The 12,905-nt window shown below is 40.5% G+C and overlaps 2 protein-coding genes across 2 annotated transcripts; both read right to left on the reverse strand.

Moving 5' to 3' along the window:
• Positions 1–1,307: 1,307 nt before the first annotated feature.
• On the reverse strand, positions 1,308–3,618 carry LOC144037830 (zymogen granule membrane protein 16-like). Its single transcript, XM_077549695.1, has 4 exons — positions 3,114–3,618; positions 2,977–3,029; positions 2,722–2,854; positions 1,308–1,964 (listed from the first exon to the last, which is right to left on the reverse strand). Exons 2-4 carry the CDS (start codon positions 3,026–3,028, stop codon positions 1,637–1,639), a joined length of 513 nt encoding a protein of 170 aa, XP_077405821.1. The 5' UTR covers position 3,029; positions 3,114–3,618; the 3' UTR covers positions 1,308–1,636.
• Positions 3,619–3,763: 145 nt separating this feature from the next.
• LOC144037831 (zymogen granule membrane protein 16-like) lies at positions 3,764–6,393 on the reverse strand. The gene is made up of 4 exons (XM_077549696.1): positions 6,234–6,393; positions 6,109–6,158; positions 5,859–5,991; positions 3,764–4,364 (listed from the first exon to the last, which is right to left on the reverse strand). Exons 2-4 carry the CDS (start codon positions 6,155–6,157, stop codon positions 4,037–4,039), a joined length of 510 nt encoding a protein of 169 aa, XP_077405822.1. The 5' UTR covers position 6,158; positions 6,234–6,393; the 3' UTR covers positions 3,764–4,036.
• Between the last annotated feature and the right edge of the window lie 6,512 nt (positions 6,394–12,905).

The raw sequence follows: 12,905 nt of genomic DNA on the forward strand, positions 1-12,905 counted from the left end.
CGCGCTATTGCATATTTTATAACCGTCTCATTGTACCATAACAAGGGGCGTCCAAATTCATTGAAATTCAAGAAATTCAGTGTCACGATGCGTCCACGGAACGGCGTGGTGACTGTCGATGTGTGGCGTAGAGGACCCAAAAAGCAGGGAGGCAGGAGAACCACGGCAGGAGTGCGGGTTAGACTGTCGTCTTTTATTGTATAACTCAAAATCAAAATGACAGCACAAACTGCGGGGTGACCGTGACAATGGCAATGATCCCACAAGGGACTGATCACCACCCGGGAATTAAATGCACCAACACAAATTAGGGGATTAGTCACACCTGGGGCCAGGCACAAGTGGCTGAGGGCCCGGATTGGTCAGCCTGCGGAAGGGCAGGCATCCACTCAGGACCAATCGGGACCCTCAACCAAAGCCAGCTCTACCCAGATATGGCATTCAGTGCCATTTAAGCCTTAATTTCCTCCATACATGACAAAAACTGGCCTTAATATGGGACATAATGGGGCATAGATCTGTCATCCGCATAGCAGTGGAAGGAAATATCATGTTTTCTTAACATGCAACCCAGGAGCAGCAAATATAATGAAACAGCAGTGGCCGCAAAATTGAACCATGTGGAACACCGTAAGACAGTGAGACTAACATTGAAAGTTCTGTCTGTCAAATAGGATCTAAACCACTCTAGAGTGCAAAGGACACATTTTACTAAATATACTGTACATTAATTACAAACGTTTAGGGATATTTGTGTACTTTTTAGATGAACCTAAACCCGCTATAGCCTCTACAAATGAATTTAATTTGATCTGTTCAATTGTTTTTAATGCAGGACCAACTGCTCTATATTTCCCTCCCTTTTGCGCAATATGCTGTACTCTAACAAGGTGTTTGATTCATGAAATTTCCAAGGAGCTTCTATGCCTTTTTGTGCCCCTTCTAATCTCTCTGTATCCCATTTGCGACCTGCTGAATGATGGCATTTTCTGCTGATTGATGACAATTGCACAGTGGCTACTTCTTTCTGAATGATTAATATCTTGATTTTGAAACCTCACAATGGTCAAGTACTGTTAATCAACGTTTCTTCAATGGTAATGTTTTTTTGTCAAAATGCAAATAGCATGAATCTTGAAGGTTACTATTTAAATACCTATTGTAATTAAACCAGGAAATGCATTGGTTGGGAATTTTGCTGTTCAACTGCTATTTAGAGAACGCCAAGTTGTGCAAAAAAGAACAGTACGACTGGTGTACTCAAAAGATTAGAAAAGTCCAAAATAGTTTATCTGTAAAGGTCATAGTACAGTACATTTTATTTTATTTTATTTTGTATTTTTGAACAAAAATGAGAGCACACATAGCCTTATACACATTGCGTTGAAGTTTTCCATCTTTGATTGCTAATAAATGTTTAATGGCAACTTATTGGCATCCAAGGCAGCATGAAGGAAACAAAAGTATTACAATAATTGACAAATGAAGTCTGAGCTTTGACAAAGGTCAATAACCATTTCACATATTCACTATGGACAGAGATTTAATCAAGGTGCAAAACAGTTAAAATCATGAAAATAGTTTATTGATATTAAGAAATTAAGAATAAATATGTCCAATTCAGATGATGGATGCATTACACGTATTTGCGATTTGTTCCATAAGGTTCCGAAACAACAGCCCAGTGTGCCCCAATGGAGGTGATGGCACCGTGGAACCTGCCGCTGATGAATCGCAGCTCTGCCTTCTCTGTGATGGGGTGCATGTTGAACGAATGCCCACGAGGCTGGCCCGCGTGCAAGGAACGGCCCAGGTTGGTAGTGAACACCAGAGACTGAATGTAGTGTGCATATTTTCCGGAGAGCTCCACAATGGCCTCGTCGTCAAACAAGTTTATCTCCAGGATATGGCCATACTGGTATCCTATTGGTCTGTTCCAGGTGTAGCCGAAGCGAAGTTGAAGCCTGATGAAGATAAAGCAAACTAGCTTGATAAGTAGGAAGACATTGATTAAATAAATCCAAAATAATAATATGGTCTACACCAGTGGTTCTTAACCGTGTTGGAGGTGCTGAACGCCAAAGTTTCCTTTTTATTCAAAAATAATATATGATTTTTTTCCCCTTCAAATTTAAGACATAAGTATAGGGTTTACAGGTGAACAAAATGAACAGGGAGAATCTTTAATTGAATCTGGCTCTCTTCACCTTGAATTCAGAAAGCCTCTCCATGCAGCCTTTAGTTTTGCTGTATATGTATGTATGTATGTATGTATCGGATACAATGAAAACAGCAGAGGCCCCAGAATTGAACCCTGCGGAAACCCATACGTTATACATGTGAATTCATAGTGCCCTAATTGATTAATTAATCATTTCATTGATCGAACCCAGGTTAAGAACCGCCGGTCTACACAGGCATATAGCAAATAAATAACAAACCAGTTGTTAATTGTTACTAAGTAGCAGTTCTTACTTATTAACAATAATGGGGAAAAAAGTCACAAAGCAATATTGCACTGCCTTGTCAATGGGTTCAAATTAGGGTTTTGCCTCGGTGTAGCGTCGTCCCTGTTTCATGTATATTTTGGTATTTCATGCATCATGAAATAAACAGACAAGAAAACAATACAGTACATATCTTTTTTTTCAAACTCCAAAAACAGACTTTATTTACATGTGTTTTACTGCACTACGATGAGATTTAAGACAAATTATTCACCCATAGATGAAGTTGTTATAGGCCTCCCATACTCGCACACCTGTAATCCTCCCATTGCCGGTGAGCGCATATGAGAGGCCCAGTCCCGAGCCCACATGAGGGGAGAAAGAGTAGGACTGAGAGTCAGTCGAGTCTGCGAAAAATAGGCACAGAAAGTCTTTATTGAAGAACATTAGGTGGATATACTTTATAACAATTCCAGGTAAAGTAAAACAATACTGTATTAGTTATTCCGGTGTTAATGTGCAGATTTACCGTCAGCCAAAGCAGTTATTGAGAGAAATCCGATGAAGACCAGTAAAATCATTCTGTGAAAATAAACAAAAAAAAGTGGGGTAAAAAAATCATCCATAAATAATTATTGATATTGGATGAACAGACGTCAGCCTTACCTGTTTTTTGGGTGATATACTCGGTAATTGGAGGATACCTTCAACAAACTAGTTCCTTTTTTTTTTTCAGGAATGCAGATAGAAATCTAGAGTTTTTGATCAATCTTACAAATTGAGTGTGTATTCCCGGCAAGAAAGTCCCAGCATTAGTCCACCAGGTTAAACTGTGAATGACAGTACAGCTGTTTATTTATAGGAGTAATCTTTTGCACTGGCACTTCCTTCAAGTGGATGTGCAAATGGAAGGAGGAGGTACTTACAGTACTTCAAAAAAAATTCTCAGGTGTGTTTTAACTCTTTGTTAACATGCAGAACCTGCCCTGCCTGTACTTTTTGCACGGCTTTGACATATCTTTTCAAAAATGACATCACGACCTTGAAACTTTGTGCCCAATTTACCCTGCATTGTTATTGCAATCCGCTTATTCCTTGACTATGTCAACATGCTGGCTCAAATTCTCAACGCAAATGCGCTGGGTATAAAAAACCCACCATTAATTGGGTATGTCGCTTTTGGACCCAGAGCTGGGTAGCTATTTCACCCAATTTGGGTTAACTGTTAGACTGAGATCATTGTATTTTGTTAGGCATTCAAAACTTTATTCATTGAAAAAGATTTACACTCAAAGCATTTTTTTAAGTTTTCAGGCTTTGATTGATAGATATTTAATGGCAATTTACTGGCCTTCAAAGCACTATACAAAAGCAAAGAATTATAACAAAAAAGACATATAAACCCAGACTTGGAAAAAGCTTTGACAAAGTAAAAAACAAAAAAGTGGCTAATCACATAATAACTATTTTACATGTGCGCTATGGACAGTTTTAATTAAGTAATAAAATCACCAGGAAAATATTTTCTATGTCCAAAGCTGACGAATGGTGAATCACAATTATTTTCCCTTTTCCAAATGATGGATGCATTACACGTATTTGCCCTTTTTCAAATAAGTTTCAGAAACAACAGCCCAGTGTGCCCCAATGGAGGTGATGGCACCGTGGGCCCTGCCGCTGATGAATCGCAGCTCAGCTTTCTTTGTGTTGGCGTACATGTTGAACGAATGCCCACGAGGCTGGCCCGCGTGCAAGGAACGGCCCAGGTTGGTAGTGAACACCAGAGACTGAATGAAGTGTGCATATTTTCCTGAGATCTGCACAATGGTCTCATCATCAAACAACAGTATTTGCTGCATTTGGCCTCTCCGGGTGCCCATCACATTGGTCCACGTGTAGTCATACCGTAGCTGGAGGCTGGTGAAGATAAAATAGACAAACTTGAAATGTATGAATATATTAATCAAAAGGTTTAATATGGTGATATGTAGGGATGTTCGATTTTTTTTCAGACTAATACTCATGAGTAGTAAATGACAGCTGGTAATACCATAATTATACATATATAATACATAAAATACATAATACCAACAAGATTTAGCACTTTTGATACACAAAATTGGCCCAGATATACTGTAGCATATTTCCTTAAAATTGCATGAAATGAATGGGAATTCTATATTCTTCTCATTCATGGTTTCTGATACTAGAACATGTTTTAAATATTATAAAAGTAATATAAAGTAATATAATTAAGCAATATAAAATAACATAATTAGAAGTATAGCATAGGGACATACCGGGACTGAAATTTGGCGTGGAGAGGCCCCCTATGCTAACCAATGAGCGTTGACAGTGATTTTTGCTATCTGCTAGGCTGGTTGCACAACAACAAGCAACACATGATCTCATTCACTCCCAGCCATTTTCACTGAAGCAACCCCCTTTGCTCCTGGCTGTTTTACTGGATTGACTGATTTTGCAAGGCACACAGAATATTAGACTATTCTTTCATCTGGAACATTTCTGTGATTCCCTTTTGCAGCAATTAGCATTAGAATATAGCTAAGTTTCATCATTATTCACAAATCTTTTTAAAACTGTAGGGAAAACAGCTTGTTGCAACATGGCCCTGGTTGTTCTCTTATACTCTGCTGCCACCTGCTGTCCGTTTTTGTAATAACTACCATTGCTTCAAGCATTCTCTTCAGTTAAGAGGCTGCATCAAAGCCTTCTGTATGTTCTAGCATTAAAAAACAAAAAAAACAAAAAAAACATAAAAACTTATAAATATGTCTTTGGGACACTGGTAATATTTAAAATAGAACATATGTATGCGTTTTTTGGGAGCAAATGAGTTAAACAGGTGGCTTAATAAGAAACAACAACAAAAAATCAAATTTTATGCAACGTTTACCAGTACCTATGCAGACACTAGGGGTAGTCAAACATAAATAAATAAATAAACACATAAATGAATAAAATAGAATCACAGATTTATTGTGCATTTCATACACAAAGTAACTCAATATGCTTCACATACTGTAATTAAAAGTGAAACCTTTAAAAACTGTTACAAAAGAGTTAAAGAGATTTAAAAGCAAAGTAAAGAAATTAAAAAATAGCTTACTACATTACAAAGATATTTGAAATCAGGATTTTAAAAATATGTTGAGAGAATTAATCCTATGTATGGAAATAGAGCACATTTTTTAACCTGGTTTAAACGCTTGTAAAGCATTTAGTTTTATGTTTTGAATCTTTATTAATTTGCATTATTCACTCTCTAGTCTTTATTCTGTATTGTTATTTTCCCATAAAAGTTAGTTTTGTACTGATAAAATAAATTGCTTCCTTCTTTAATTATTTTCACTGTACATTAATGATTTTTAAAATGAATTAATTATTCACCCAAAGATGTAGTTGTTATATGCCTCCCATATTCGTACACCGGTGATCCTCCCATTGCCGTTGATAACATACGAGCCTCCTGATCCAGCGCCAATCTGTTTAGAGTACGAGTAGTATTGGGCGCCAGGCAATTCTGCAAAAAATACATCCACAAATTCTTAATTGAAAAACATCTGGTAAATATACAACGACTCTCGATCAAGTCAAAAAAATATTAGTTCTTCCATCCAATGTCAATGTGCAGATTTACCATCAGCGAAAATAGTTGAGAGGAGAACGGAAAAGACAAGTAAAAACATTCTGTGGAGAAAAAAAATAGGGGAAAAATACTTAATAAATCATTTCTAATATCAGATGGGCACAAATCAGCCTTACCTGTTGCTTGCCTTTATATCAGTAATGCAGAAAAAAAGACAATTTTTGAATAAGCCTTCAGATTAAGTCTACGTTTCCTGTAAAGAAGCTGCAGCATTAGTCTGTCTGGCTAAACTAGTAAATTAGTGGCGCGTTGGTTTCAATTTATACATTTCCTTCAAGGTGAAGTGGCGATGCAAATGTGTGGAGGAGGTACTTGTGGTTTTAAAAACAAGTTCCAGGTATGTTTTAAAACCTTATCTTCTGATCTATTAAAACAGTCCATGTAAAACCTGCCCTGCCTTAATACAGTCCATGTAAAACCTGCCCTGCCTGCATTTTGTGTGACTTTGCCAAATCTTTTAAATGTGACATGTGGTCGATGCACTTCAGGTCTGATTTACCTTGCATTGCTATAATATAATGTCATGCCATGTTGTTGATGGTTCAATTAGATAATAATGCAGCATATATATGCGGCACCTCTAAATGTAGTTTCCTGATAAGAACTCAGGGAGTTGCAGTTTCTCCACTGCAGTATGTTTGTTATACTGTATAGTGTTTAGGTGTGATTTGCCAACTTTATTTTTTTCACGATTGCACAGTTCAGTTGTGTTCAGTCATGTATTGATGAACAATGTTGGGTTTGTTAGTTAACTGATAACATCCATCCTCCCAACCCATGTATATTTTATTTATATTAGCATCGCCAAATTTAGTGCGTTAATTAATTGCTTTAACGCCACAAATTTTTTTAAGGCGCAATTAATGACCACCCCTTTCTTGGAAAGCCTGTACTGGGGGAATTCCAGCCGCAACGCAGCAGACAAGTCCACATCAAAATTTAGGGGTAATAAATTTAATACTAATGCATATATTTGTGGAGAATGGGGTCAAGTTGTATTGTACAGTTTTAAAAATGTGCAGAATTTCACAAGTTACTTCATGTTAAAGATTGGATAGTTCTTAACATGAAAAGAAAATGCACTGAGCTGTCACCAATGTCTTACAAATGCAATTATGCCATCTAGACACAAATCAATATCACACTCGTTTTTTACAGTACAGGACATCTGAATTTTAGCTAAATTTTATTTATATTAAATTATATAATTTTTTGAATTATTATGAAATTACTGTATCAATGACTAAAAGATGCAGCCATATTTCTATTTGTTTAAAATTGTTTCCACTTTTATGTTAACAAGAGTATAAAACTTAGAGAAAAAAATGTATTCTACAATTTATTGTACATTTAGAACCGATAAGTTAATTACTGAAGTCATACGATTAATTACGATTAAAAAATTTAATCACCTGACACTCCTAATTTATATATATACTGTATAGGGACTGCATTGGACATTGTTTTAGTATTCATACTTTTAGAATTTTTTTTCATACTTTTATTTTGAATATATTTTTGTTTGAGATTTTCTCGCGTGGTCAGCAATGGTTGTTTTCCAAGTGATCTAAATCAATCCTCTCCTAAAAAAAAAGAAAGAAAATATTGCTATTGAATAAGTCTTATATGATGCACGAGCTGCAAGTTTCATCGATGAGGCTGCAGAGGCGATCTTGAGAGACTTGGCACACTGGTCTCGCTCAAAACGGATATCTCATGCTGGTTGCCAATCTCTTTAAGTTCCTTAGCGTAAAAACATCCATCCATCCATTCATCAAGAGCGCCAAAGAGATAGCTTTTGTTGTTATCACCGAACAGTCTCAGTTGGGATTGCACAAGCAAGTAGCCACGTAGCTGTGGATGAGTCCAATTGCGATCAACTCTATAGTGTTGCTATAGCTAATCAATGGAATTTTGCTTTCCTGAAAGATTAGATGATGAAAAAAAAAATGTAACGTGCTAGAAAAAAAATGATTGCAATTTTGGAATCAGAACGCCAATTTTAGTTATAATCAGCATAAAATTCAGCAGATTTTTTTTTTCTCAAATTGTTCCCCAGTTTAGTTCATAATTCATAATTAAATAGTTGAGGAGGCTCAGCTCAACCTGGAAAATGGGTCCTGTGACATTCAGTTGATGATCTGCAGCTTTTCTTGTCACATGTTGCTGTAATTGTCGCTCAGATGCTTTTGCTTGTGGTTGCAAAATTACATTTATAACTTGCAATAGTGACGTTAGGCTGATGCCTAATGTTAATATAATGCAGAATTCTAGTAATTAATTTTGAAATGGCGTTATGATGATAATTTGCTCATTGCTTTTGATCACAGTTTTGATAACTTTTGGCCACAGATTATCTGAATAGTGTATTAAAGTACAACACTGTATATTACATAGAAATATTTTTACTGAGTGCAGTAAGTGACAATGTGTTATGTAATCAAAGTACATAACAGAAATCTGAGTCAGTCTCACTTTGAATAGACGATGTGCAGATTTTGTCATCACATGTTGCATAATCGTTACTGATTTGGCATGTGGTACAGTAAAAGAGATCATTAAAAAAAAAAAGTACCTGGATTTATTTGTGTAAATGTGTAGAAAGATAGATACATTTAAAAACAAAACATAAAAAAACATTTATTTTAAGCGACTCAAAATACTCGCAATCTGCTGAATGCACTTTGCATCATTCTGGTGGGCCACATTTAGTGCACTCTGTGCTAATTTATTTTGCCTAGAAACAACATTTCTTACTTTTCCTTAACTGAACATTTACCATTAAGAATGAGTCATAAAAAAAATTCAATAAGACAAGGGTGCTGTAATCCTGAACGAAAATATACACTGTGTAAACTAAATGCTGTCTTTAACTGGACGTACACATACAATAATCAACATTGAAGTCAGAAAAAGCCAAATTGCCAGATATCTTTCAAAGATTATCAAGTAAGAATTTTTAGTTGTGTGGGGAGTGTCAAGAGTATTATTATTATTATTATTATTATTATTATTATTTTACAAAAAAGTACCGAACAAATGTGATTGTGGTATACTTATATTTTTTTACATTTCATCTGAGATATGAGCAAAATTACTCTCAGTTTCTCTAGTAGGTTTAAAATTACTTTAACATTTAATTTGAAAGTAACTGAGTAATACTTTTTTTCTTCAACATTAAAAAACTTTAATAATTGGTAGAAGAAATGACAAAGTATGATTTTTTTTTAACTGTTGAATACTGTCACACCGCGGTGAGGTTGTCTTGTCATTTCCTGTTTTATTTTGAAAATTCTGACTCCTCTCGTCTCAGGTCACTTGCCCTTCCTCGTGTGGTGTCAGTGTCAACCCTGATTCTTGATTGTGTCCACCTGTTTCCCATTACCTTCATGTGTTAAATGGTCTGCGTCTCCCCTGTCTTGTGCCTAAGTGTTTTCGTCAGAGCCACTAAAGCCTGTTACCGTCCACAGCCTTGTTGCCATGTCCCTTGAGAGAACTTTGGTTTGTAACTTTGAATAGCCACAGTATTGTTTTAGTTAAGGAGTGATTTTGTTTTGATTGTAGTTTAGACTTCCTCCCTTTTGGAGCGCCTTTAGTTTAACTTTGAATAGCTTTTGTTTTCTCCCTCTCGACGAGGAACTTTTGTTTTGTTTAATAAAAGCTGCTTAAGCCTCAACCTCTATCTTTGCGTCTGGGTTCTAAAACTGCCATGTTGTGTCAAATACAAATATTACTTAGGCATCAATTCATTTACCAGTCATCTACTGGGGAGTAGCCGTTGGCTTAGCTATACGCTATCTGCTCATTTTTGTCATGGTTTGGAGTGCAGTGTTGAGGACCCAGTTGCAGGGAAACATGATATTGTGGTGGACTTTAGGACCATGCCTCTCACCCAGTAGGCATACAGCAGGGGGCGTGTTTGATATGAGTGGTTGTTGGCGCAATATTCGCCATTCTGTTGTTGGCAATTGTTGAATAAAGACGTGTTTCCAGTCAGTCGTATACGCTCCTTACTACTGCCACATTGGTGACCCTGACGTTGAAAATGTTTCGAACAGCGGATGAAGAGGTGTCCTCCTCGGCCATGTCGCCCCAACTCCGGCAACTTGCAGCCGTCGCCGCTAGCGCGAGGCTGCCGGAATTCTGGCAGAGCGACCCGGCCTCGTGGTTTCAGCATGTTGAAGCGCTTTTCCACTTACGAGGAATCACCGCTGATGAGCCAAGGTATTACCGTATTACCGGTCGTGGCGGCCCTCGACCAACTGACTACACGTCGTGCTATGCAGCTATTGCGCGCACCTCCACAGAGCGGGAAATACGCCGCGCTCAAACAACTTCTGCTCAAGAGGTTCAGTTTGTCGGGCTCGGAGAGAGCAGACAGACCCCTTTCCCTGCCCCGGTTGGGCGATGGCACAGCAGTGGACCTCATGGACAAGATGCTGACGCTGTTAGGCTCGGATGAAGGCGGATTCGTTTTCCCGCACATTTTCCTCCGGCAGCTACCGCCTCCGGTACGCGCGGTGTTGGCCAACTCCGCTTGCCTGGCGTCCTGCGATTATCGGGCCTTGGCTGAAGAAGCGGATCGAGTGTTGCTGGCTACGAGAGGATTCGCCGTGCAAAGTGTGGCAGCCGATCACCTCCTGGAGGCGATGCCGGACGCGGGCCCGACGGTGGTGGTTGGAGTGGTGACACGGAAGCGGCGCGAGAGGGCTCTTTGTTTCTTCCACCAGCGGTTCGGCAGCAAGGCTAGACGTTGTGTTCCCCCCTGCACCTTCGAAGCTCCGGGAAACTCCAACGCCGGCGTTCCATAGCGGCTGTGGGCGCCGGCAACGAAAGCGAGCTGCTCTTCCTCACAGACTCGTCATCAGGGAGACGTTTCCTGGTGGACTGCGGGTCGCAAGTCAGCCTGCTTACACTCACCGCCGCGGAAAAGGCGACCAGTAGCAGCGGACCGTCCCTGTGTGCAGCTAACGGCTCACCCATTATCAGCTTTGGTTCCAGGCTGGCGACTGTGTGCTTCCATGGACGTGAATTTCAGTGGAACTTTATTGTTGCTTCAATCACGGTTCCAATTATTGGCGCGGATTTTCTGTGTGCAAATGGACTGTTTGTTGATGTTGCTAACCGCGGTTTGATTGACGCTGTTTCTTTCGCCACTTTCCCCGTGTGAGGTTGGGGGACTCGGACCATTAGCACACGCAAATCTTTTGGCGTCGGGCGACGTTAATCAGCGTTTACTGTCTGATTTTCCGTCGTTGACGACTCCCGCCTTTTCCACCGCCGATACTAAGCACGGGGTGGAGCATTTAATCCCCACCGTTGGCCCGCCAGTTTTTGCCTGCGCGCGCCGACTTGACGCGGCCAAATTGGCAATTGCGAGGGAGGAGTTTGCTACAATGGAGCGTTTGGGGATTGTGAGGCGTTCTAACAGCCCGTGGGCTTCGCCCTTACACATGGTGCCTAAAAGCGATGGTTCCTGGCGGCCTTGCAGTGATTTTCGTCGGCTAAACAGTGTTACTACGCATGACCGTTACCCCATTCCACACATTCAAGATTTTTCGGCGCGTCTGGCTGGCACCACAATTTTTTCTAAAGTGGACTTGGTCCGTGGCTATCACCAGGTGCCTGTGCAGCCGGTAGACGTGCCCAAAACAGCAGTGATAACCCCGTTTGGGCTTTTCGAATTCCTGCGCATGCCTTTTGGCCTGAAAGGGGCAGCACAGACTTTCCAAAGATTGATGGACTGTGTTTTACGCGACCTCGACTTTGTGTTCGTCTATCTTGATGACATTTTAGTGGCCAGTCCTTCACCGCAGGTACATCTGTCGCACTTAACGCAGGTTTTCAAGCGCCTCGATTCACATGGCCTAATCGTCAATCCGGCTAAGTGTCAATTCGGTCTTACTGAGATAGATTTTTTGGGCCACTGTATATCGGCGCAGGGTGCAGTTTCCTTACCTGCCAAGGTACAGGCAGTGATTGATTTCCCCCGCCCAGCCTCGGTTAAGGCGCTGCAGGAGTTCTTGGGCATGGTTAATTTTTATAACCGCTTCCTTCCGCGTGCAGCCCACCTCCTGCAGCCTTTACAGTGCCTTAAGGAACAAGAAGGCTAAAGACACCCTCGAGTGGTCTCCGCAACGGGCACAGGCGTTTCAGCAAGCTAAGGACGGCCCTCCTCGTCCATCCGATCTCCACTGCGCAGGTGGCTTGACTACAGATGCTTCCGATATAGCTGTAGGGGGAGTGGTTGAGCAACTCGTGGCGAATGTGTCGCAGCCCCTTGTGTTTTTTTAGTCGTAAGTTGCGGATAACGAATGCAAGTATAGCGTTTTTGACAGGGAGTTGCTGGCACTGTATCTCGCGACGCGACATTTTTGTTTCCTTCTTGAAGGGCGCCGTTTCACGGCTTATGTGGATCATAGGCCGCTTACGTTTGCGATGTCAAAGGTTACTGAACCGTGGTCGGCCCGCCAGCAGCGCCACTTGGCGGCCATTTCCGAATTCACGACAGACGTTCGGCATGTGGCCGGTAAGTGTAACCCTGTGGCCCCCGGCCTGTGGTTCCTTTGGGATGGCGTCGGAGAATGTTTGACTCTATCCACTCCCTCTCACACCCTGGCGTTCGTGCGTCGGTCAAGCTGGTTAGTGCCAAGTTTGTCTGGCCTGGACTGCGTAGGGGCGTCATGGAGTGGGCGGCGGCGTGCGTGGCTTGTCAGCGTGCCAAAGTTCACCGGCACACCAGGGCGGACCTCGAACCTTTTTTGATTCCAGCTAGGCGTTTCGACCAC

This window comes from Vanacampus margaritifer, chromosome 17 (assembly GCF_051991255.1).
Source record: "Vanacampus margaritifer isolate UIUO_Vmar chromosome 17, RoL_Vmar_1.0, whole genome shotgun sequence".
Taxonomy (NCBI): Eukaryota; Metazoa; Chordata; class Actinopteri; order Syngnathiformes; family Syngnathidae; genus Vanacampus; species Vanacampus margaritifer.

Bases quoted from the DNA above. Each gene is read 5' to 3' on its own strand.
- LOC144037830 (XM_077549695.1), bottom strand. From the start codon at position 3,028: ATGATTTTACTGGTCTTCATCGGATTTCTCTCAATAACTGCTTTGGCT. The intron at 2,855-2,976 runs GTAAATCTGCAC...TATTTTTCGCAG, and splicing joins AATAACTGCTTTGGCTGACG to ACTCGACTGACTCTCAGTCC. The intron at 1,965-2,721 runs GTGAATAATTTG...TATCTTCATCAG, and splicing joins TATAACAACTTCATCTATGG to GCTTCAACTTCGCTTCGGCT.
- LOC144037831 (XM_077549696.1), bottom strand. From the start codon at position 6,157: ATGTTTTTACTTGTCTTTTCCGTTCTCCTCTCAACTATTTTCGCTGAT. The intron at 5,992-6,108 runs GTAAATCTGCAC...TATTTTTTGCAG, and splicing joins CTCAACTATTTTCGCTGATG to AATTGCCTGGCGCCCAATAC. The intron at 4,365-5,858 runs GTGAATAATTAA...TATCTTCACCAG, and splicing joins TATAACAACTACATCTTTGG to CCTCCAGCTACGGTATGACT.